This window comes from Sander lucioperca, chromosome 4 (assembly GCF_008315115.2).
Source record: "Sander lucioperca isolate FBNREF2018 chromosome 4, SLUC_FBN_1.2, whole genome shotgun sequence".
Lineage (NCBI taxonomy): Eukaryota > Metazoa > Chordata > Actinopteri > Perciformes > Percidae > Sander > Sander lucioperca.
This window is the reverse complement of record NC_050176.1, coordinates 14,381,933-14,407,935: the sequence shown is the minus strand read 5'-3', so window position 1 is coordinate 14,407,935 and position 26,003 is coordinate 14,381,933. Positions and strand designations below refer to the sequence as shown.

At 40.4% G+C, this 26,003-nt stretch overlaps 1 protein-coding gene across 2 annotated transcripts in view; it reads right to left on the bottom strand.

Annotated features, from left to right (window-relative positions):
• Positions 1-26,003, bottom strand: part of sdk1a (sidekick cell adhesion molecule 1a) — a 261,546-nt gene that overhangs the window by 11,513 nt on the left and 224,030 nt on the right. For both annotated transcript variants that reach the window (XM_031289561.2, XM_031289562.2), the window contains 11 exons: positions 25,331-25,446; positions 21,491-21,677; positions 20,501-20,599; positions 17,079-17,273; positions 10,125-10,326; positions 5,490-5,593; positions 5,284-5,354; positions 4,373-4,511; positions 3,822-3,878; positions 2,581-2,682; positions 1,184-1,299 (listed from right to left, as the gene is read on the bottom strand). In XM_031289561.2, the coding sequence (XP_031145421.1) occupies positions 1,184-1,299; positions 2,581-2,682; positions 3,822-3,878; positions 4,373-4,511; positions 5,284-5,354; positions 5,490-5,593; positions 10,125-10,326; positions 17,079-17,273; positions 20,501-20,599; positions 21,491-21,677; positions 25,331-25,446 (1,388 nt within the window). The remainder of the gene's footprint in view (positions 1-1,183; positions 1,300-2,580; positions 2,683-3,821; positions 3,879-4,372; positions 4,512-5,283; positions 5,355-5,489; positions 5,594-10,124; positions 10,327-17,078; positions 17,274-20,500; positions 20,600-21,490; positions 21,678-25,330; positions 25,447-26,003) is intronic.

Sequence of the window (26,003 nt, the reverse complement as noted above, 5' to 3'; positions counted from 1 at the left end):
CGGCTATATGTGTGCTTTGCAAAGGAGGAAAAACTTCATCATTTTCGTTTTTGTTTGTGTCTGTAGCACTTCTATTAGAAAGACTGACCTATTTAGGCAGGAATAGCATGATGGATGGATGAAGTATAAAGAAAAGAAAATCTTAAAAGTTGATACTATAAGGAAAATCTGTTTTGGGCTTCACTCAAAATATCAATGACTCATTTCTACAAATCTACCTACATATTTGATAACGATAATGTGGGAGAAATTCCACTAGCATAGTTTGGTATTACCTGTTACCTAGTCCATAGTTACATACTCCAGCGCTGTTTAAGCAAGCCAGTACTCTGGCTTGTTTTTAAATCTTAAAACTAATCACAACCGTCCTGAGCGGCGCTAAGCCTCGATAGCGAAGACAGTGAGAGGGGAAGGACGTGAGATGTGATGTCAGGCTTTATCCCAGCAATGTACATCCATTGAGCCAGACTACCTGTTACCCATCATGCTCTGTGCGTTAAAAAAGCGCTTGCAATGTAGTTTATCTTCAGTCTTACCTGCCATTTGTGCTGCTCACCTAACAGAGTGGGCGTGTTACTGTAACAGAAGTCTGAATCTTCATTCATTAAACATTCTTTCTTTGCTCCATTTCTCTCATCTTGATCTCGTTAACCCCCTCTGCCTCACACTCCCCTTCTCCTGTCCATTCGTCTCTTGTAGTTTAAACGTATTCACTCGACCCTCTCCTCTAATCAGGATTCTACAGGGATCACTAGCTCATCTCATTCCTTCACTCTGCAAATATTACATTCCCTTCTTTCTTTCTCCATTCTGCTCCAGCAGAAATCAATGTGTCTAAAGCAGAACAGATAACCTTGCGTTTGAAGCACGAGGAGAGGGGGGGGGGGTGCAGGGGATCAGGGAGACAGGCAGAGAAGTGATACTGAAACCATTAAAGGATATTCAGATTCTTCCTCTAACTTAATTCTCTCTCTTTCTCTATAGAACACTTGAAGGTGCAGCAGAGCAAAACCCCTCCAAGACAAGAAGAGAGACACTTTAAATGCAGACAGAAACAGTGTGGTGCGCTTTTCTATCACAGGGACACTATAAGTACTCTTTTGTGTGTGTTTGGGTCTTTTCCTGTCTTGTGTGTGTCTGCCACAAGGAAATCTTTGTGTGTATGCGTGTTTGTGTGTGTCACCTTGTATCCTTGGATGAGACCATTTTGGGTCTCAAGGGGGGGGGTGTCCCAAGTCACTTCCAGGATGGAGGAAGACACAGCTGACACTCTGATAGACTGAGGGGCCACCGATGGAGCTGCAGGAGGCAAGATGTTTTGTTAGACACTTACTGTGTGCATGTGTGCAGCTGGGTGTTAGAGTGGGAAGTAGGGAATATATGTTCTACCCTTCCAATTAGAAGGGGCCTAAGGCAGGACCTTGTTACTCCACTGTACCACGAATATGCATGAACACTCAGCAGTTTGCACCTGAGGCTAGAGAAAAGGCCATATCACCCCATTTCATCATCCACCTCCAGTCTTTTTCTGCCTCCCCCTGCTTATCCTCACCTCTTGCTCATCTGCATGTGATATGTATGGCCTACACGCACACACCACGCACACACTACACACACCCCTTGAATAGGAATGCAGCGTTGGTCGGATGGAGGGGGCGTGAGATTGTGAGGGAAATTGCAAAAACGTGTGGGTGTTACTATCATAACGTGCAAATGTGTATACCCCCACTCTTGTTTGTGTGTTTGCCTGCTTTGTAGTGTGTGTGTGTGTGTGTGTGTGTGTGTGTGTGTGTGAGAGAGTAATATATTTGCACTCCTGTCTGTGTAATGGATCTATGGTTTGACTCTGCGGTGAAAGTTAAACAGAGGTTGGGCCATCACTACAAAATAGATGACTTTGTGCGGCTCTTGATGACATTCAGATGTGTCCAGATGTATGTGCGCACACACTTACACACACCATCACACACATAAAGCAATGCCACTCAAGGGGCAATGACAACAGGACAGGAGGCGTGGACAGGACAAAGCAAGAAATAGAAGGAGAGAGCGACGGACAGAACAAGAGTGACAGAAAGCAGACAAAACAGAGACGAAAAATAATAATTTCACAAAACAATCCCAACTCAAGGTCCTCTTGGCAGCTTCTTCCAGAGGTTTCACACATATCACATCCTCAAAAGCATGATGTGCTACAGATGAAATCATGACAACTGCTGAGCAAAAGCAAGTACAGTAAGTGGACCTTGGGATGGGATTGGTCTGTTAAACTACTATTTCTAAGGCCCCGAATATGCTTTCATGCTTAAAATGATATTGTGATAAAATATATCTCAAAAAAAGGATCTTTATAACTCACTGTAAATGATATAAGAAGAGCACCGATCTAGAGATTCAGCTCCAAACTTTATGTTCCTTTATGTGCCCAAAATGCAACTTTCTAACAACACACTAGACATTTAACAATAAATCTGCTTTTCTGGCGTCATATCCTACAAGTGTAAATGTTCATAAACAAGATGTGTGGACCACACGTTGAAATTGTGACCAGTCTAACATTTCCCTTCTGTTTTCACCTACCTGCCTCTCCAACAGACACCTCGACTGGGGTGGAGGGTGGGCTCTCTCCGATGATATTGTAGCTTGTCATAACAATCTGGTAGTGTTTGAACTTCTTTAGTTCTACAAAGAAATGAAAATACTTACATTTACATATACAACATGCATGCAAAGCGAATATGTTAGTTTTCGTCGCCACTTGTTCTTCTCATTCTAAAAGCTGGTTACTTATCAAGGTAAATAAAACTAAATCTTAAAGCTATAGTGTGTAGTTTCTGTCGCCCCCATGAGGAATTCTAAAGGCTGTTTTATGCTTCTGCGTCAGCTCCACGCCATAGCTACGCAGTCGCTCCTATGGTGTCGTGACCCTTTCGGAGTTCTGCGTTGGGGTTGAACGTGTTTCTTTGCATCGTGGTGCATTTCACCGCCAGAACGCTAGGGGGTGTGTGGTTTCCAGAGGGCCAATTGTCTTCCGACGAAAGAGAGAGAGAGACAGTTTATGTTATGTTAGCAAGCAAACTTTAGCACAACTGCTTGCTGGCAAAGTACTAATTTCACAACGTTACTGACATATAGACACTTTACAAACGGATAACCCTGTCATTGTAACCACAATATGTCTGAGTTTATTTGCAAAGCTTATGTCAGTGAACTAGCATGTTGCTACTCCCCACAGTAGGCTGCTTGAAACACCGACTGTCAACACACAGGACGAGTTGACCAATCACAGTCCTTGTGGTCTGCGTCGCCTCGACGCAAAGTTACTAATTTTTGGAGGTGCGCGTCAAGCTACGGCGGAGGGCTCGGAGAGGGGTTGCGTCGACGCAGAGGGGTCTGCGGGGGTACGCCGCCGATTCGACGCAGAAGCATAAAACAGCCTCAAGCAATGACAACAACACTGTCGGCGCGTCCACATGATGCAGCCTTCCGTGCACGCGCCCCCACCCCTCCTCCACGCAGTTGCTAGTAGTCAAAGACGACACAGAGGATTAAAAAAACATGATGGACTCTTCAGAAAAGGTAATTATCTTCACTCGAGCTTCTGCGCGGGAAAGTCACTGGATGACACAATCTTCTGAACATAGCCATACTGAGAAATACAGAGAGAGTTGTGTGGAGCTGATAGTCTTAATTAGCTTTGTAGCAACTCATTTGGCAAAGGCTTGAATGTAACGGATGTTCAATAATATCAAAACGCACTAAAGCTTTAAACATAAAGATCCCGGGAGCTTTACTTCCCAAGTCAATCTTAAACTACTTACGTGTCAACTCAAACTCTGTTAGCGAGGCACTGCTGACTGTCTTGAAGGTGCTCTTGGCTTTGTGAAGAGTGAGAGAAAGACAGAGGCAGACGTCAACAAATGTTTCAAGTTCAACAATAAATTGTGCAATTTTAATGCCATTAAATAAAATGACTGTGTTTAAGAGGAAAAGAAATACAAGAACAGTGCTGTTTTTTTCATTTCCATGTCCTACGCTTATTTACAGTGTTCTCGTTATAAAATGAGTCATCAGGAGAATATGTTTTAACCAACTCATGGAGCTAACGTTAGCTTATTTAGCTAGCTAGCTACAGCCGATAGAATCTCCATTTCGAAATGAGAGCCCTGCATTTGTCTCCCTGCCCCTTTCTGCAATCAAGAACCAATAGATTCAAAAACTACTACGTAGCAAGTGATAAAAATAACACTTTTATCACTGATACTGGATATGTGCTGCACAAGGACCAAAACGTCTGACAGGCATAGCAACAGTTACTCAGTGGGAGTGGGGCTTAGTGAACAGTTAACATCATATTATCAGTGCTACTCACTTGTAATGAGGGCACTTGTGGTGTTGTTTTTGGTTGCCTGGACTTCTGCTTTAGCGAAAGTGGAGGTGTTTGCTGGGAGCTCTCTATAATACAGCCGATATCCGGTCAACACCCCGTTGATACTGTTGTCATCGGGACGCTGCAAACAAGCGCACACAGGCACATATAGAGAAGTATTACTTCTAAAAACGAAAGAATTCTGCACTGTGTTCATTTTCATTTTCTTGGTGTAGTGAGGTGACTGACAGGAAACTGGCAGGCTGGCAGAGCAGTATTTTATCAGCAGAGTCCACTTTAAAGGGCTGGTGGATTGGTCTGGCTGTAACCCGCACAGACAAAGTGATGCTTCAGTGGGTTTGGCACTCTTGTAAAGGATGAGGAAATTGCTGGTGACTTTGTTTTTCATTGCTTCCTTCAGCTTTGACATCAGGCTAGAAGTAGTGAGAGAAGACACTTCCAAAGAGGAAGAGTGACATGCAGTGAAGTAGCCAGGCTGTATTTACTGTCTTTTCACATGTCACGGTTGCTCTAAAACCATCCTTCTTTTTTCCTCTGTTGTTGGACATTGCTAATGTTTGCTTCTCTCGCCCTCTAACATCTCTCCTGCTGGTAAGAGTTTGAACATTTCTCTCCTCAGGCCAGGAAAGTCTGTACCTCCGTCTGTCCGTCTCTCCCTCTTGACATCCCACCAATCTGTCTGTGCTGCCCTCTGACCTTTCCTGGTTGAATAAATAATGATAATTGCATCCACACACACATGCAGCACAAATACTGCATACAATTAGTCTGCAGGAGTCTCATTCTACAAATAGCTGATTAACCTGCACTCAAAGTTTTGTTGTGTAGGCCTGTGTGTATATACTGTATGTGAATCTCAGGGATCACTGTTGTATTAGAGAGTCTGCAAATACCTTCCACTGCACCAGGACTGAGGTAGTGGTTGTTGGTTTCACTGCGAGGATCACTGGAGGCTCATTAGGCACTGGAAAGAAAACAGAGAAAGAGAATGAGGAAGAAAAACACATACAGGCAGACAGATGGCTTATGTCCATCTCTGTTATGTTTTCAAATCCACATATTTCCTTGTCTTTCCTCCCCAGTGTTCCCAGTCTCTCACCATCCTGCAGAGTTGTAACCGCCTCTGTCTCTTTGCTAAGGACACTGTCCCCTACATCGTTGGTGGCCAGCATCCGAAATTTGTATGACGTAAAGGGCTTCAGCCTATAGACAAAAAACACACAAAGATACACAAGTACAGATTGATGCAAAAAAGCTACTAAATATTGCATTAATTCGCAAGCTATTGATTTCAGCCTCAACTCTTGCTTTCCTATAGATATCTATTTTTGTCTTCCTGTCGCCTCAGGAAAGATTCATTAAATTTAAAAATGATATATATTTTTTTTCAGATATAGTTTTGGACAGAATTCAGGCCTATATTGATGAATTGGTTCATTTAAATTGAAAGGCTGCTGTGCATCCTGCTCCATGATCCTCATGTAAGACTCGCAATACGGTTTTCAATCTGATTTGATTTACTAAACCAATCGATGCATGTATTGCATTTGTAATTCAGCCAATAAAACCACAGCATTACAGTTACAAAAACTTTTTAAATACCACTACAAAAGTCTTCGTGCATAACTTTAGGACATGGCATCACTGGAGTCGCCAATTTAAGAGCTGAAGGCAACATGTCTTGGTGTGAAAGCTTCTCAGCTCATCACAGTCAGTAAAATCTTTTCTCAATACTCACAATGAATTATCAAACAGTGCAGTGGATGCACCAATTGTCAATTGTCGTATTTTTCTTTTTACTTGAAAGATCTGCCATTGCACCTCAAGGCGCGCCCATACTTTATTATTTCACAGTTTATACATGGACTGTCTTATTAGCTCATCAGTTACCTGTAATGAGCTTTGAATTGCACTAAACTATGAGAGGTGCTAGACAAATAAAGTTTCATTTGATTAGTAACGTAGTTAAGGTGAGATGTCTGTATACTGAGGAAAACAGGGAAGGTCATAGTTAGTTCATACAGCAGGTAATTTATAAGAATGTAATTACAATAGGGGTGTCCCCGACTAAGAATTTACATAATCGAATCTGATTGGTCAAATCTTTCCTATTTTTTGCTCATTGATCTTGCAACATTGGCTTCCATTTTTTCCACACAGACAAAAGAGCTGAAACAGGCTGGGCGCCGTGAGGTGCCCCCCCTCGGTGTAACGTATCTATAAAAAAAAAAAATAAAAAAAAAAAATAATAATAATAATAATAATAATATATATATATATATATATATATATATATATATATATATATATATATATATATATATATATATAGCAAAAAAACACAATTATTGGCCAAAATGATGCAACTATTGCTTAGCTTTTGTTTTAGAACAATGGACGGAGGTGCGTGTGTTGGTGGGGCGCTGTCCATACTGAAACGGAGTGGACTGACTGACAGACAGAACACGTCAATAAGTTTGGTTTCTTAGCCTGCTTGCTTTTCGTGGTTGTAAATAAAACTTTCATCCCTAATTCCATTTCCCCCATTGTACAGTAGCAATCCACAGACAGAAGGGAAATGACAGGGAAGTGAAGGGACAGTCAAGTGAGGGAGCTGCAAGCCACAAACAGCTGTTTTTAAGCTCCCTCCTGCTGATTTCTGAGAATCATTCATAAATAAATAAAAAAAATTCAGCATTCTGCTAGTGCTACATGGTATATATCATAATTTATTGGGAGAAACTAAGCAATTCTATGTAAAATCAGACATTCAGCACCCTCATATATAGGAATGATCCTTTGTTTCATAACTACATTTTCCTGCCAATAGCAAGTGTGAGTTTGGAGGTTGAATCCGGCTCCTAAGATCAAATTGTCGAATAGTCGACTAATCACAGAAAATGCCAAGGCTTTGAAGTACTTGGTGAAAGTTTAATTGAAAACACTGATGTTTGATTCCACTTATGGTTTCTCACTAAGGAGCATTGTGTAAATGCATCTGTAAAACTTTAAAACACATTCAAAAAAGTATTCAATTTCATTGTTTACATCAGCTTGTGGTTTTTTTCTACTCTTACCGCAAAACTGCAGGAGCATAAATGCAAGATGCAAACAATACAATCCCCCGTACATCAAAACATTGCTCTATTGCACCACAAGTGGTCAAACACTCCAGTGGGTATCTTTAAAACTCAGGGAATAGCTTCCTACAAAACCATCATCTCCACCAACCCCCCTCTCACAGACATATTTTTGATCTTTCAGTGGCCTTTGAAGAGGAGACATGGTCTTGAATAATAATCATCTTACACCTTTCCTAATTGTCTCCCCTGCCAAAGTATTTTTACTGCCATATTACCACAACATCTTATCTGCATTTCTCCTCTGTGCAAGGTGAATGCATTAATAAGCACAGAATAACAATTTACATCAGTCATTTTGAAAACACACTTTACTCTAGAGCCACTTACAATCTGCTTGAATGAACAGGCACCCATTGTAAGGGACAAGTCCATAGTGTGTTATAGCATGCTAATAGTTTAATGTACCCTCTCCTGCACACCATGGGAAATTTAAAAAGGACAGTCGGTGGCAAAACAGTCATTTTTCCCAATTTACGTATATTGGTCTAACCTTATTATTAACAAGAGCTAACAGGAGCAATGTAATAATTTGTAACAAGAAGTACCCCCTCTTGAGAACTGATCAAGGGTCCTCATGTATAATAATGAGCTGGGCCCAATAGGGACAAGAAAAGGCTCTTTGGGATGGTGGGTATCGTAGGAAAAGGACATCAACAACACCAAGTTAAAAGAGGGTGAGGAATCGACAGCACTGGGACGATGTTAAGGACAGTGTTTGAAAGTGTGTGTATACTGTACGTGTGTGTCTGTGTTTGCATCAGCCTGGGGACTTCTGATGTTCTGGTTCCAAAGATGTCTCGGTGGAAAACAACAATTAAGGGTGGATAACAAGTATGAGTGTGAGTGTTTGGAGATGTAAGCTAATTCCTCCATCTGGCGCTGTATTGAGAGCATTCAGTGATAGAATGAGCTCGAAAATGGCATCAAAACAACAACAGCAGCACCACCATCGTGTCAGACAGACTCTCCCTGCGGCAGGTTGAAACAGGCTGATGCAGACACACTGAGAGAACACTCTTGAGCATCTCAAATAGCTCTGTGATAGCTCGCAAAAAGCACCCACAAACGGTCACGAAGTGAAAGACACATGCGGGGAACACAAAGAATACACAAGTAAAGCCTCATCATGGTTCTGCCACTCAGGCTTTCGAGTCTGACCACCATTACCTGCTGCCATAATGACAATCTCAACGGGGAGAAGAGGATGGAGGGATAAAGAAAGAGGGATGGAAAAGAAAGACACTGATGAGTGCATGTGAATGAAGGAAAAAATACATGCTTTATGGTTTTTGAAAGCATTAGCTGTTGATGGATGGATTCAGGGAGGAAGGGAGGGAAAGAGGTGGTGACAACAAGAGGGATGACAGAAATAGAAGAAAAAAAACGGTTGTAGAGAGAAACTATGAACAAACGGCACACACAAATCTGAAAGCACGAAGGCAGACAAAGACAAAGAGAACTTCCTGCTGTTATTAGGTGACTGAGATCCTTTAGTTTCTGCTGGGATTATGATTACTCTGCTCTCCCTGGTATTAATTTTTTCCCCTCTTTTTGGTACTTCATGTGCTAAATAAATAAAACCTTCCCTTCTGTGTTCTTATTCTCTGTTGTTTGCTTTGAGAATTTACAGCATCCCCCTTTTCTATGTCCACTCTTCTTCTCCCCAAGGATGCATAAACATTACAAGATTTTTAATGACTAGCATGTCATGCTAAATAAAATTCCCATGCTAGGGCTCTGTAAGAAAGCAAAAAAACCAGTTCTCATTACTGTTTTTTTCAAGGATGCTTAAGATGGCCTACTTAGGCCTATTAGGTAACCCCTGCACCTCCTTAGATACTGTTGCTATGCCTGTCAAGCTTTCCGTTCATGCATGGCACATATGCAGTTTACACGGTGGCAGCTTTTCTTCAAATTCTTTGTAATTTTTTAAAACAATGAATCCTTGATTTCAGACAGCGGTGGACAACTGACGACCATCGATTTTGTCGGCTGAAAATTCAAGTGTCGCTGCAGATTTAATGAGCTGTGGCTAGATAGCCAATGATGCTAATATTTGCTCCATCAGTTGGTTAAATCGCTTGAGTTGAAATATGTTTTTTCCGATCCTTTTTGTTCTGACTTGAGGCGGCATTCACATGAATTTTCAGGGAACTCATTTTTCCGATCATTCCAACACCACAAGAATGCAGCAAATATCTCAGGTAACCTCGCTAGAGTTGCTGCATGGGTTATAAACTTTAGGGCTGTCCTCGACTAAAGAAATTGTTAGTCGACTAACACTCATATGATTTTGTTGACTAATCAATTAGTTGATTTAATGGACAGATTAGTGCGCTTTCAGGGGTCAGTAAGTGCAATATAAATGCAGTCCATTTAACATCAGGGGAAATGCTACACAGAGGATGTGCTGTTGTGAACAGAGCTTTTTATAATGTAACCTGTAACCCAACGTATGAAAGGCTTCATGGGTTAGTAAGCTAGTTAGCCAGTACTGCTAACTAAGCTATGATTAGACCATTGCTGCTACACTGTCGACCCACAAGCAGATATGTGTGTGTATGTGACTGTACATATGTCCACATGTGTACCTGTCAATGGTCCAGGTGGTCACGTTGTGCGGGATGTCAGCGGTGTGTGTGTTCCAGTCCCCACTGGGCAGCTCTTTGACCTGCAGAGTGAAGTACCTCAGTGGGGAGGACCCTGTGCCACCCGTCACCCAGTGGAGGCGGAGATGGCGAGATTCAACCCCGTCCTGAGGAACAGCCAACTTCCTGGGTGGCTGGGGACGCTCTGTGGATGTGGTGAAGATGGGGAATTAGGCAGAGGAGAGATGATAGGGGAAGAAAGAGTGAAGGTGGAAAAAGGATAGAAACTGGAATTAAAGTGGAAGCAGGAGAGAGCAACAAATGAAACTGTCTAGAGCAATTTGGTAAAAAAAAAAAAAACACTCTGGTTGATACATTCCAGACATTTATTCATACATACATCATGTCATTCAGTAGTTTAACATTGTGTGACTGTGTTACCACATACCACTACATACATCGATGTGTTTTTCTTTTGTGTATTTCTGTTCATCATGGACATAGTCTCCGTAAAGTGTTTTAGATATACAGTAGGGTCTCAAATTAAAGGACAGCAGCACTGCACATTACCATAAAGCAAGAAGGTGCTGGATGCAAAAAATCTATGAAAAAAAGGCCAAAATATCTACCACACACTTATCTCCATCGCAGATGTGTTACAAGCCTCCAGATCAGCTTCAATGCTCAGCGATATCATACGTGTGTGTGTGTGTGTGTGTGTGTGTGTGTGTTTGGGGACCGACACTGCAGTGAGAGGACAAGTTCTAGACAGTACTGTAAGTTAGTTTACAAATTTTAGTCAGACTTTTAATACAATTATATTGAATACAGGATACACTGCTACCTGTGATAATCTGTCCTTTTGTCTGCTCTGCTTTCACAGTTATACGGTGATACTTTCTCTGTCTAAAGTGTAGGTCATACACATTCATATGCCTACATGTAAAAAGCCCATTACAGACATCGCTACTCATATACATGGCCACTAAATTAGTTCTCTAAAGTAAAAATCTAGCTGGGGAAATCTCATATACATGGCAAGAAATCAGCTGTAACCCAGTTACTTAAATGCATGTAAATGCGCTGAGTGCCCTGTATAGAAACATCTGCATTCAATATGTTTCTCCACTCATTAATTTTCCTTCCCTTTGCCTGCTATCTGTAGCTATACATGTTGAAATTGACACCTGGACAAATTGAGACTATCATGGACCATATGCTGCAAATACCTTGTAACACAGGACAAGGGCAGCCTACAGTTACATCACATGTGCATTAGTGTGACTGTTGCAATGCATACATATGTTTAAATGAAACAAGACATCTAAGCACTGCAGCATCAAAGAAACAATTTCTCAACAGATTGCCGGTGTGTGTGTTCGTATTTGTCTGTGTCCTCGCTATTCAATTAGAAGATAAAAGATGACTCTGGGATTCGGTATCTTTGTACAAAAGCTGTGTGATTAGTCGATGTGTGTACACACATGCGCGCGCGCACACACACACACACACACACACACACACACACACACACACACACACACACACACACACACAAACAAAAACACACAGTTGGGGGGCATAACTGTTTAATTTCAGGGGCATCAGATTATCGATTAAGTCTGAAAATTAAAGCATTATCGATTCTCTCTGAAGTTTAATTAATCTGCACTTGTGTTCTCAAACATATGCATAAGCACAGTCGCACACGCACGCACGCACGCACGCACGCACGCACGCACGCACGCACGCACGCACACACACACACACACACACACACACACACACACACACACAGGCTCGCCTTCCTTCATTCACCCTTATCACAAGTAATTTAAGAAAATCTGTTTGACTCCCTTCTTCCCTCGCGCCCTATTCTTCATTCCCTTCAAGACTTGACTATTCTCTCCCTGTTTTGTTTCCCTGATACCATCTGTGTCTCCCTGTCTGTTCTCTTGTTCCATTCCAGAGTTAAGATCATGTTCTGATAATAAACTCATAACTGTCAGAACAAGTGCTGCCCTTACAGCACTTACATGACTGTTTACTGCTATGCAAGTGAGAGGAGTGTGGTAGAAGAGAATTTAGAGAAGTGGAGAAGAAAGAAGAGATGGGGTTGGTACTAGAGGAGAAAAAAAGATATGGTTGTAGGGGGATACATTCTGCTAAATATGCTATTGTACAGTATGTTGTCCCTTACCTTATCAGTTATCACCCTCTTGGAAACAGACATCAGCAAAGATAAATCTCTCGTTATTTTCATTCATCCACGTGCACACAGCCTCACACGCACGCACGCACGCACGCACGCACGCACACACACACACACACACACACACACACACACACACACACACACACACACACACACACACACACACACACACACACACACACACACACTCAAAAAGCCAATTTTCTTTTTCTGGAGATTCAGTTGGTCTCTTCTGCATCATTAGAAAGAAATCTCTATTAGGCTATTCTGTCTTTCTCACAGTGAGAATGAGCCATTATGCTACTGAAGTGGAAAAGGGAACCACTGAATTCTATTCTAAAGAAACCCTGATAATGATGCTGCAGATGTTATGATGTCTGATCCAATTAAAATGCACTACACAAGCTGATAGCTCTGAATAGAATATCTGACATCAGGATTCCAGGTTTTCATAAAAATTCACTCCACTGTCACACGTTAATATGGGGACTTTTGTAGCATTGTAATGCTTTACTAGACATACACGGTACCGGCTGACAGAGAAAATTGGAGAGAGAGATCAGGGATGACATATATCAAAGGCTGAGACCAAAGTTACTCATGCGTTAGCCTACTAAGACAACAAAGCCACTGTAACTTCATTTTTAAAGTGACATTTAATTTTGGTGGAATACTGGTTATATTACCCTGCTCACAGAATGCACTGTAATACTGCATGCATACCTAGTCCATATGTAAACACACACCAGTAGCCTTAATGTATGGCAGATTAGCCTCTGAAATACTAGTCAGATTTTGATTATTATTATGACCAGTTAAATCCTCCTTTCTAATATTTGTGTACAGTGTAACCATTGGAGAGATGGAGATGGAGACATGAAAGCAGTTGATTGAAGCAGGATGAAACAGAGTCTAGACAAGATGAGATAAAAGCGTGACAACCTCTGAATCTTTATTTGTTTCTAAAATTGAAGAAAAAAAGAACTGCACACAACTTTACCTATTTAAAAGTCAAGTCATCTGTTCTTCCTTTCTAGTCACTGACTGACTGTTGGAGGATATTTTTCTTTTGTTACAGGTTTTTGGAGACTAAACTGTCTTAGGAGAGTTACTGTCTCTGCTTAGCCTCCTACATCTTGCCATAGGCATGGGGTGTCATACTCAGAGTGTGTTTCTGTGTTAAAATTCCTGCTATTTTCAGTTTATAACCTACGATGAGGCCAGCGACTGCTTCAATTTAGATGAAATGTTAAAGAGAAATTAGCAAAATTTTTGCTGCCCTAAAAGACAAAAAGACAAAATTAAATAGATTAAAGTGCAGAGGGAACTATTGATCAATAGTAATTACTTTAGTGTAGAATCTAAGATTTATGGCTCTCAGATCTTGTTTTCTGGCCAGTGCTCTCTCCTTTAGTAAACTACCAAAGCACCAACTACTGCCATTTTAACACAATGTCAGTCTCATTCTCTTTCTCACCTACTAACTGAACATTTTTCACCCACCCACAACAGAGCATGGTGCTATAAGAACGCAGCCAGTGCAAGACAGTTATGTGTGAAAGGCTTTAATCCTTGTGGTTTTACTTAACAAGTATCAACAGAGTGAAAGCCACAATTTCCTTTGGTCTAATAATCTACGACTTCTCATGATAATTTATCAAACTTGGCTAGGCGGCCCCTCCTTTTTTAATTGACTACTGTAGTACAGAGCCTAAGGCAGTTTGGAACTCTTGACTCTCATTAAGGTGATTTCAATATCTACATTTACTGCCAAGCAGCTCTTACTCCACTAGAGTTTCTAAATGTCATTTCTTCTTGTTCTGTATGTAAAATGTCCCATGTACAGAAAAGGTCATACATTTTTTAATCTTCTGCTAACAGTAAGTGTTTAGTAACGAGGGATTCTGCATCTCCAACCACAAACTACTTGTTGTTGAAGCACTGATAATCTGTTCAAGCTCCACGCCTGATGCCTTTTTTCCTCTAATTTTATCTCTGTGGGGCCTTCACATCGACTACAACTCATTACACTCGCCATCAAGTAGGGCTGCAGAGATCATAAAATTTTAAAATGCTAAAACTTCAGCTAACCTTTCCAGACTTTTCCTGCACTGACATTACTGTGGGAAATGACAAAATATCATCTTTGAACATTTGGAAGTTAATGTGAAAAGAGACGACAAAATAACCACAAAATAATTGTAGTTTTTTCCTGCAATAGATCTTCCTAATGGCAAACATTTTGAAAAGCACAGGTCAAATTAATACCATTAATCAAGTCTCTCTCGCTTTGAATGGGCTCATTTACAGAATTTCAAGACTAATCTGGTTTATTTAACACATTTTATTTCCTTATGCATCATTCTAATGGAAAGTGAATTTCATTACTTTTTATTACATTGCTTTGGTGCAAATGCCACACGAGATACATGATATTTATATAAAGTGGGGGTGCATGAAAAAGGCAGATTTACTAGTCATTAGTCAAAGCTTCCAAGCTTACGACCCATTATTCTTGTTGAATTATTTTAGAATTGGTCATACTGTTACCGTTTCTACCTCTTTCAGTATAAACAGAGAACAGTGAGACACTGATATTTATAAAAAAAAAAAAAAAAAAAATATATATATATATATATATATATATTTTTTTTTTTTTTTATCTTCTGTGTTTCAGTGCGTACACATACTTCAGATGGCAGCGTTCTGTCAAGTTTTTTCATTGTACCCAAACTATCCCATTAGTGACCCATCAACCACATACTGTTTATCCATGTAGGCCTTTTTCACAGCTGACATTTTAAATCAGCATAGCAGGAAAAATAATATTAATGATGACTCCGTTCCATTTAGACCTTTAGTCATTTATACCGGATGCAGCATGTAAAAGTGTTGTTGGCCTATTAAAGGTATTTTAGCTTTTAAGTATGTAGCCCATATATATATATATATATATATATATATATATATATAAAAATAACATGAATAAAACGTTTAAAATACAGTTTTTAAAAGGTCAAAGTTTGAAGTTCATGCAATTGACTGTAGTTTGAGTGATGTGTACATGATTCAGCACGTGTAATCAGCCACACAGCTTAACTTGATAGCAGCCTAATATGTCAATCCTCGTCTTTCTTTACTTTCGTTGGAGGGTCATGACCTATCAGCCAATGTAATTACAATCCCATGTAGAGGGGTGGGGCTTAGTTGTAACATGCAGAGATTCCCATTTTGTGAGTTACAGTCGGAGAGAGAGAGAGAAACGCTAAGCGAACTGAACTTCGTGAGGTTCAGTAGGTTGTAGAAGGTCAGTGTTGTCCATTACTGAGGCTGACGACCAGTTATGCTGTGTTTTAGAGTATTGTAATATACAAGAGGTAAATATACATATGTGTGTGTGATTTTATATGCTGTAACTAAGTGTTGTAGTATGAAATCACCTATTGTGTTACTAACTGTGACATTCTTTTTCGTGAGTACTGAGTATATTGCATGTGCATTTTATTTTATTGCTTGTGTAAACAAGTGAAGCGGCCGTCACCGTTTTAGGCCTCCATGCTCCCAAGCTTCTACTCAGGCCTGCAACAGGGTTTTGTTTTTGTTTGTATTTTGATTGCTGAGTATGAATGTGTGAGTGTGGGCCCACAGATAATTGTTGAGGTTTACATGTCAAAAGGTTTTATGCATTTATTTTATTGAAACCTAAGCAGAGGTAGCAATTTATAGTATACTCTGAAAGCTATATTGAGGCAACATATTATTTTGTGTGTCATAAAAAAAGAGGGCGTTAGTTATACTGGCCTCACTTATGTTTATTTTTCGAATACACCATAAATATGTTTTCATATTATTTTTGTACTTTAACTAAATAAATTCCCTTATCTGGGTTTATTGTATTTAAAGTATACTTGTTGGGTCTTAGATTTTGTACACGAGGTTTCATTCTGAGTTACAATTTAAAAGAGTAATCAAGGTTAACACAAAACTTACCTAATTCATATTGGAGGCACCGCCAGTTACTTTAATAATATGGAGAAACATAGATCGCTAACAAGCATTGGTCAGTACCGGTAATAGCGCCATCTAAAGTAAAAAACAAAGAACCAAGGTGCCTTCCCATAGTATTACTACACTAGAGACTATATAGCTACATGGGACAGGTGTTACATCTACTAAATTAAACATTCATGACTTAATAAGCAACGATAAAAGTTTAAGTTAAGAAAACATCCCCAGGTATTATTTATTAAGAGATAAACTCTCAAAAACACAATCTTAATCATCTTCTTTAGGACTGTGTGGATGTGGTTTGATCCAATTTGATTGACAGTGTTGGCAAACAACCCCACACTGTCATCAGATTTTGATTCAACTGTTGCTACATTGTGACTGATGCATGGAAGGATGTGACATCACCATTTTCCAACTGAGCCCCACCGACTTTGAAACAGTAAGAAGAGCACATTTACGAAATCTGTCATGTGAAATAATCAAAATTGTGTGTTCATGAAGAACTACATCCCTCATAGTAAGCTGATAGGTCTAAAATAGTCAAGGCCTTTAAATGTAATGAACTAAATGTCTGAAAGCAGTGTTTGATACAGGTGATTTGATTGAGGGTGGGGACCTGTATCCAATATTTAAGATTCACTTTATCGTTCCACATTGTAGGAAATTTGGATCGGGCTTCCACCCATGCTGTTACTCTCACTCTATGTAAAGCTTAAGTGTGTGTCTTTTACCTCTGCGTTCAGTGGTAACAACCAAGGCTTCCTGTTCTTCACCCCAGCCCACGGCGGTGCGAGCAGTGAGTCGGAACACGTACGCATGCTCAGGGGAAAGTCCTGTGACGGTGAACTGTCGAGCGTTGGAGCCCACCTCCACTGTGGTCCATCGCTGAGGGTCCCTGCTGTCCAAGCGGTAGGAGATCTGGTAGCCTATTGAAGGAACAATGAAAAGACAGACAGAGGAGGAAGACAGTTGAAATCTGTATGGAAGTCTTGTGTGGGAATGTGTTTCTGTGTGTGTGTTTTTGTGGCCTACTTTACATCACAGAGCCCACAGGAATCAAAGACAGCACAATGTGAGATAGGAAAAAAGCCTGAAAACATACTGTAACCACACAATGCCACGAACCACACAGCCCAATTTCCACAAAAACAAATAAAAGCAAACACAATTTTTGTATTAAAAACACACAGAAAGTCATAAATCTGTCTTTGAAAGTCAGTGCGCGCACGCACACACACACACACACACACACACACACACACACACACACTTGTCACAGCTCACACACTGACCTTCCCCTACACACACACACACACACACACACACACACACACACACACATACACACACACACACACACACACACACACACACACACACACACACACACACACACACACACACACACACACATAAAAACATACATCTCATCTGTCCCCTTGGCTGTGACCCACAGTGTACACAGCTTGTGTCTGTTTCTCTGTCTCATGCGCAGTAGGCCATGTAATAACACCCTTCCACATACACACATACACTCAAACCACTGATCCCCGACCAAGCTTTCCACAGGCCACTGGCCACTCACAAAGGCTCTTGTTATGAAAATTGTATTGTACACCAAATACACACATCCACAAACTCACACAAACACACAAGTGTGCGGATGTGGTTCACATAGTAACACTGTCAGGATGGTAATCTGCTCAGAGGGGCCTAATCTAGTTGTGCGGGTGATAATCTCATCAGATAGTCTGATTGTATATTAATGTGAACGCAGTGTGTGGAAGATTATTGGATAACGGCTAGATAACAAATCCTCCTGCCAATTGGGTTAGGGCACAGCATTGTGTTGTGTACTGAATATCATTAGGACGTCGCTGCTATCAGATACATAAGGCTGCATCTCCGAAGTGACTGTGTCATGCTAGTGAAAGGCCATCTTCGTTTTGCATTGAAAATAAACAACATGTACAGTATAAATCATATTTTAAGGCATTAAAAATGTGTATTTATACAAGCTTTTTTTGCTTGAAAAAGGCACACTAATAGCAATGCTAATACTAAGTCTGCTTGACAGTTAGATAGGACCTTCTTAGTATAACGACAACAAAGTCCTTCAGAGCTCAAAGCTTGCAGAGCAGAGAATGCAGCAACTGCAGGTGATTGCTATGTGTTGAGACTCTATGCCCCCTCTTTTCATCGCTTCCATTTCTATACTACATTACATACAAAATGTGTAGTGTTAAATCACATGCCTCTATGCCTAGTTGTAACATAGTTTTCACCATACCAAAGAGCTCTGGGTAGTTTTCCATTAAGGCGCTGAGACACCCCCGAGGAGATTGACTAAATGCTGAACAAAGAGTCAACCAATGTAAGTCTAAATAAGGACTTTTCACACTTATGATCTTAATTGATTTGGTGTTTAATGGGTAGTTGTGTATGACAATTATAGACTTTGTTTAGTAGGCCCTGAAGATGTACTAAATGCAGAGATTATGAATGCATTAGTTGAAGTAAGTGAAAATAATGATATTATTTGCTTTATTAATTTACTCTTGTGTTTACAGCTGCTGTTCTAATGTGTGATATTTTCTTAATGATTTCCTTCTTGTATACAAGAAAATAATCATCCATCCATCCCTGATTAAATTGCCACACTAATAAACAGTTGGAACGGCTTTTGGATTTCTGTGTTTAAATGTGCACACCACACCAGATGTTCTATGAGCCGACGTGAAATGTTGTTTGTTCCATTCAGTATGTACAATTAATATGGTATACTATTATTGCAGATAGTATACAAAAATCTCTTTAGGACACAATTTTGTAGTGATGCAATACGTGAGGCAACGGCATCATACTGCAACTGCATTGTGGAACAACAGTGTACGCCAACAGCACACTCAAAACAATATGCATACTGACTTTTTGACTACTTATGTTTGTGACTTTAGTGTATGAACAAACTACATACTCAAATCTTCATTAAAATTTGTGTAAAGTATGGAATTGAGATGCAGCCTGTGGCTGTAATATATTCATCAAGAGGTCATGTGAACACAAATGCCTCACTGCCTTGTGGCAAATCATATTGTGGACCTTATGTGGTCCTGTTTCTCCTCTGTCCACCTTCTGTGCCAGTCCCCTATGGGTTGAGAACCCAAGGAGAAATGAGGCAGTCATGTGCACTAAAGAAAGCGGTGCACTACAGTTATTTTGTTCTGTATAAACACACACACACACACACACACACACACACACACACACACACACACACACACACACACACCTTGTAACCCAGCAAGGACACAGCAGGACTGTGTGTGTGTCTTTGTGATCAAGAGAGAGAGATTTGCCCTCCCACTCATCCTTCTGTCACAGAGTGGTGTCGCACTAAATGTCCTCCCCCTTACAATACAGTCACACATCACTCACACTGTCCTGCTCAACTCCATCCCCCACTGAGAGGACAAACTACTACTCCTTTCTCCCCCTTGTGCAACACTAACAAACTTGTCCCTCCTCTCACCTCCATACATCTCTTCTCTGCTGTCTCTTCCCTTCTGTTCTCTCTGTCCAGCTCAGCAGCTCTCACATTGCTCTTGCCTCTACTTCACCTCTCTTCCTCTTCATTAATAGGTTCTCTGTGATTCACTCCTCATGCTGTGATTTGCAATTTCAGAAACAGGTGATATCTGTTAATCTCAGTGTGTTTATATATGAGGCGATGTATGCATTAGGAAAGGTGTCTTGCTTCAGCAGCTATAATAGCCCTTTTCCTGGGTACAAGCTTGATCACTGAGAGTCAAACCATGCATCCATTACACAGTCAGGACTGCAAATATATGACTCTTTCACACACACACACACACACACACACACACACACACACACACACACACACACACACACACAAACAAACAATCACAGCGGCATGTGTTTGTGTGTGTGTGCATGCTTAAAACTGCCAACTCATTTCCTCTATAAGCCAAGCTCTGTCCTTCAGCAATTGAAAATAAATGTAATGTCACTACAAGCATGAAAAAATGGATTATGATTTAGCTCTAAAATATCTCATCTTTCAATGTGTGTGTGTGTGTGTGTGTGTGTGTGTGTGTGTGTGTGTGTGCGTGTTTGTTTGTTATTGTACCTAACAAGATGCCATTGGGGTTCGTGGGTGGCTGCCAAACCACCCTAACTGATGACAACCGAACTTCTGGAAACACCATCCTGACAGGGGGGCCTGGGACTGGAGAGAAAAATAGAGAAGGGAGTTGGCAGCAGAATGAAACAGTAATAATACAAAAAGCTGCAGCAAAAAACCCACAAAAGGACTCCTTCAACACTGTCATGAGAAAGAGAGTATCTGACATGAAGCACTTATACTCCAGTAGGTTAGTCTGATGGTACCAGATGTATTTTTAGCATATGCTCACACACACACACACACACACACACACACACACACACACACACACACACACACACACACACAGTGTCTTTACATTTTAAAGAGGCACTTATAAAAGATGCCAAATAGAAAATGTAATTTTCTTTCAACCTCACACCATTCCTGATAAAAGTACATGTTCCGCACCACCAAATACATATCAGCGTGAAATGTGTGTGTGTGTACAGTATGTGTGTGACAGACAGACAGACAGGATGGAGGTTCATTATACATTGCCGGGAATTGACTTCCCCGTTCTTGTTTCATCCTGAAATGAGAAAAACTTTTCAAACGTGACACAGTTTGATAGAGGATGCGTGTGTGTGTTCGTTTGTGTGTTCCTGTGTGCTTGTGTTTCAATATTGTAGGAGACCAGACCGGGTTGCTGGCATCCTGAAAAGTCTGTCATGGTCGTATCTGAGGAGATCTGCAAACATGGCACGCACTACCACAAATATACACACATACACAATATGTTCTCCAGGTCTGGGCTGTGGAGGGGGTCTGAGGGGTAAGCTGAACCCAGTGGATGATCAGTAAAGTGGGACTGTTGGCTGGCTGTGTTGACAGCAGGTGGGAAGAGGTGAAAACAGCTATAGATGAGAGATGAGATGAGATGCAAAAGTGTTGAAGAAAACTGCTGAACAGAAAGGTCAGTGATCAGACCAAAACAGAACGAGAGAAACATACCATCTTCTTTGGTTCTGAGCAGTATCGGGTTGCTCAGTGGGCCGTCACCTATCCGTGTGTACGCCAGCACCTGCAGCACGTACACAGTGTATTTTTGGAGAATCCCGAGGAGCAGCGTCACACTCCCCTCTCCTTCTACCATCTGAACACTGGGGGGACCTTCTGAGTCCTTCTCACTGTACAACACCTGGACACAGACACACACAAACAGACATACATGTCACACATGTAATCACAAATATAGATCAAAAGTGAACAAATATGTTCAAGTTAGATTCTGCAAATTACACTCTGTAAGCTCTGTTTGTCTGTTTTTCCCCCTTGAGCTTTGGTGGCTTCAAAGGATAAGGTTGCTGATGTTCTATGTTTTTGTGATTGTCAACAAATAAAAAGAAAAGACCAAAACCAACTCTCTCAATACTTTCAGACTGTTGCAACTTGTCTGTATCACTCAGGCCCAAGCCTATTTCTTCCTACCTCAGATGTAAAACTTTAAAACTGCTATAATCAATAATATAATATCAACATTATATTATTATTCAATATTACCAATGGATCATTGAACCACTTGTGTGTGAAAGGTGTCGCTAGTAGTGATGAACCCACCGATAATTATCCCCTCAGTTGTCGTCATCTGTACGAAGCTTTACAGCAATTGTTGCTCATTGTTAATGTGTCCAGCCCGCATCTTCACTGTTTTGGTTTACTGTCACTGCTCTTGTAGCTTTGTTTTTTGGCCACAGGAGGCAGCTGTTTTTTGTGTAAAAGCTCTTAAAAAAAAACTTTATATGTCTATGCATATGTACACACTTCCTGTGTTCCTGTGGAACCAGCTCCCAGTTTTGGTTCGGGAGGCAGACACCGTCCCCACATAAAGAGTAAGCTTAAAATGTTCCACTTTGATAAAGCTTATAGTTAGGGCTGGCTCAGGTTTCCCTTGGACCAGCCCTTAGTTATTCTGCTATATGTTTAGACTGCAAGGGGACGTCCTATGACACACACTGATATTCTGAGCTTCTCTCTCCTCCTCTCTCTCTATCTGTATGCATTCATATCACATCTCAATTTCAGTTTGCTTTATTGGCATGACAAAATCAATACATCTGTGTTGCCAAAGCATAAAAACAAACATACATATAAACAACAACAAGGAGTAAATACATCTGATATAATAAAACAGCACATAATAAACACATTTTGTGCATGTCTCTCTCTCTCTCTCACTAGAGTGGAATTCAGTCAAAATGCAGTTCCAATGCCCATCATAGTCAAGTCCATTTTATTTCATATAACCCAAAATCACAAAATGCCTCGAAGGGCTTTACAACCTGCACAGCATTGCATCATAATGAAGGAAAATGTCAGCCAGTGCAACAGCGTGGCTCACTGATGTGTTTTTGACAACAATGGTCTGTGGCACAGAGAAATAAGCCATATCAATACTGATCTGGATACAGAAGCAATGCACTGAGATGGAGCACTGAGATTTATCACACATCTCAAAGCCCTTACTCACCATTGTTTGTTGTACACTCGGGTTGGATGGTCAGCCTTGTCTACCCGTAGACCTAACCACTGGCATATTCTTATTAATACGGCTGATTCTGTACTGATTCCTTCTTACCTACAGGTCTACATCCTTTAGAAAAGTATGGGGAGTTATTGGCTCCTCTCAAAGGACTTTTCCCTTCTAACTGTCCCTAAAGTCTATACTGAACTGGGAAAAAGGGTGTTTAAGTATGCTGCTCCCTCGGAACAAAACCACCTTAATATTCGGGAGATGGTTTTATTGCGCGCGTTTAAAGCGATTCAAAATGACTTGGATGCTCGGCACATCTAGCTGTAGAAGTTTCAAATGTTTCGAACATTTTTGATATCTTATATGTCTGTAATCTGTTCTTGTGTGTCCGTTTTTAATTGTTATGTTTGTTTTATGTCTGAAACTTGAAATTACACCAGTGCCCACTTTAAAAAAAAAAAAAAAATCACAACACAGTGCTCTTTGCCCGGCAAGAATGTGTCAAGAACTGTTCTTGTTCTTGTTTCTCTCTCCTGTCACACTTTAAATCCTTTTGAAGGAAAGTATCAGCTCTTAAGTGTCTAAAAACAGAAATAGTCATGAGGAATGTGTGGCAGGAGGCAGGAGAACTATTTAACATCTAATAGGGGATGGGAGGTGTTAAAGATCTACTGCTGGCAGCCACTTCCCATCTATTTGCATGGTAGGCATACTGCTCAGTGTGATCCTCAGGAGGGCTCAAGAAAACACACACAGATGGGGAGAGTGATGTGCTTTGGGCATGGTGGATGATATGACCTGAATTTTGCACAACATTTTTAAAATACTGGCTGGTACTGGTTTATATCACACAGTCACAGACAGTTTTTTTAGTAGATGTATGTATTTATAACACAACCGTGTCCATGCAATTGAGGATGAATGTTCTTCTTTTTAAAGCTTTCTTCTACTATGTTTTGTTTGGGTGGTGATTAAGCGCTACTCAATGCCAGTTTTATATTAGCAAAATATTTTTGCATGTGCTTTCTCCAAGTTAGATTTGGAAGGATGTTGATGGGTGCAACATATATGCCACTGAACAAGAAAAGCTATATTGTAAAAATACAGACAATTGATAGGTTTCTTGTACTTATTTTAAAGTCAAACAAGGAAGTGGAGTACATTATAATAAACCCCTGGAGGATATGCGTGGGAGTGTTGAGAGATGTGACTGCCAGTAAGTGGTGTACTCAGGTAAAAATGAGTGCACCTTGCACTTCACCATCAACAGTACTTATCTAGCTTTTTGTTAGGACCCTGCACATCAGACTAAGTTAACTATGTCACTATCAGGGGGATCAAGCAAAAGACTTTACTGACTTAGTTTGGAAATACAAAAAAAAGATGAGTTCAAATTTGGCAGACGTGAATAGATTGTAGGCTATGTTGCTTAAAGCTATAGTGCGTAGTTTCTGTCTCCCTCATGAGGAATTCTAGGTGATGACAACAAAACTGTTGGCGCATGCACATGATACAAGCCTTCCGTGATCGCGCACCCCCACCACCCCTCCTCCACGCAGTTGCTAGTAGCCAAGGAGGACACGGAGGATTAAAAAAACATGATGGACTCTTCAGAAGAGGTCATTATCTTCACTTGATTTTCTGCGCGCGAAAGTCGCCGGACAACACCAGTTTCTGAACATAGCTATAGTGAGAAATACAAAGAGAGTTGTGTGGAGCTGATAGTCTTAATTAGCTTTGTATCAACTCATTTGGCAATGGCTTAAATGTAATGGACGTTCATTAATATCAAAAAGTTACGCACCAAAGCTTTAAGTAGGCCACAAGTCTGGACTTCAATACTAATGCAGAATATTATATATATACAATATGTATACTCAAGAAATCACCTTATCTTGCCTAAACTACAGTTCATGTTTATTTCAAATAAATAAAGCACTTCCCCAAACCATGTAAAAGAGCGTGACAGAGTGTGAATAATCCAGCTATTGTTTCTACCACAACATGATACAAAAACTGCTGTTTTATGAAAGGATATTAAACGTTAAAGCCTCTCTCTCATATGCATGTTCACAGTTATACCCACCCCCCCAGGAGTACTTACTGTAGCTCGTTGCTTTTAAAATTAGTAATGTAGGAATAAAAAACACTAGAGCGGTTACAGGCTATTACGTCATTTCAGATTATGATTTTTTTGTGTGCATGTCTGTGGATCTCTGTGTGTGTGTGAGAGTGTGTGAAGGTGTGATAACGGGCTGAGGGGGTCAAGTGAGAATGCCAGGGTGGGATTATGTGTGTGTGTGTTTGAGTGCTTTATACACCTTATATCCAAGTATGGCTCCATTCTTCTGTGCCTGAGGGAGAGCAGACCATTTGAGCAGGATCCTGGTGGAACTCACTGCCTCAGCAGTCACATTCACCGGCGATCCAGATGGAACTAGAGAACATACACACGCATTACTACATCACCAACAGACTATCATTGTACAAAGTATGGACCACTATTTCTAGTCATTTTGAAAAAAAAAGAAAGAAGAAGAAATTAATATATTTAATATAAATAAAGTATTTATTCATAATATTGTTATGATATGTTTTAAGTAATATTTAACAAAAAAAATATTTTCTACTTCTTTGTCACACAGGACTCAAATTGTATGATGAGCTGATGACAATATCAGGAAACACAGCAACCTATATTATGTGCAGCTAAACACTAATCATGATTGTAATTTATACTGGGAAATAGTGAGCAAAATCGCGTAGATATGTGTTCCTGACAGGATTAAATTCACTGCATATGATATCAAAATCAAGTGAGCTCCCAGAGAGAAATACAGGCCCTCCAAACCGGAAATGCCATTTGGGTAGATTTTTAAGCTTAATAACAGTTTGGTAAACCCAGTCTGACATAAACAAAACTGATTAATTAAAGTATGAATAATATGCATGAACCTTGAATATGATTATATTGAATATTTCTAGTGGTAAAGT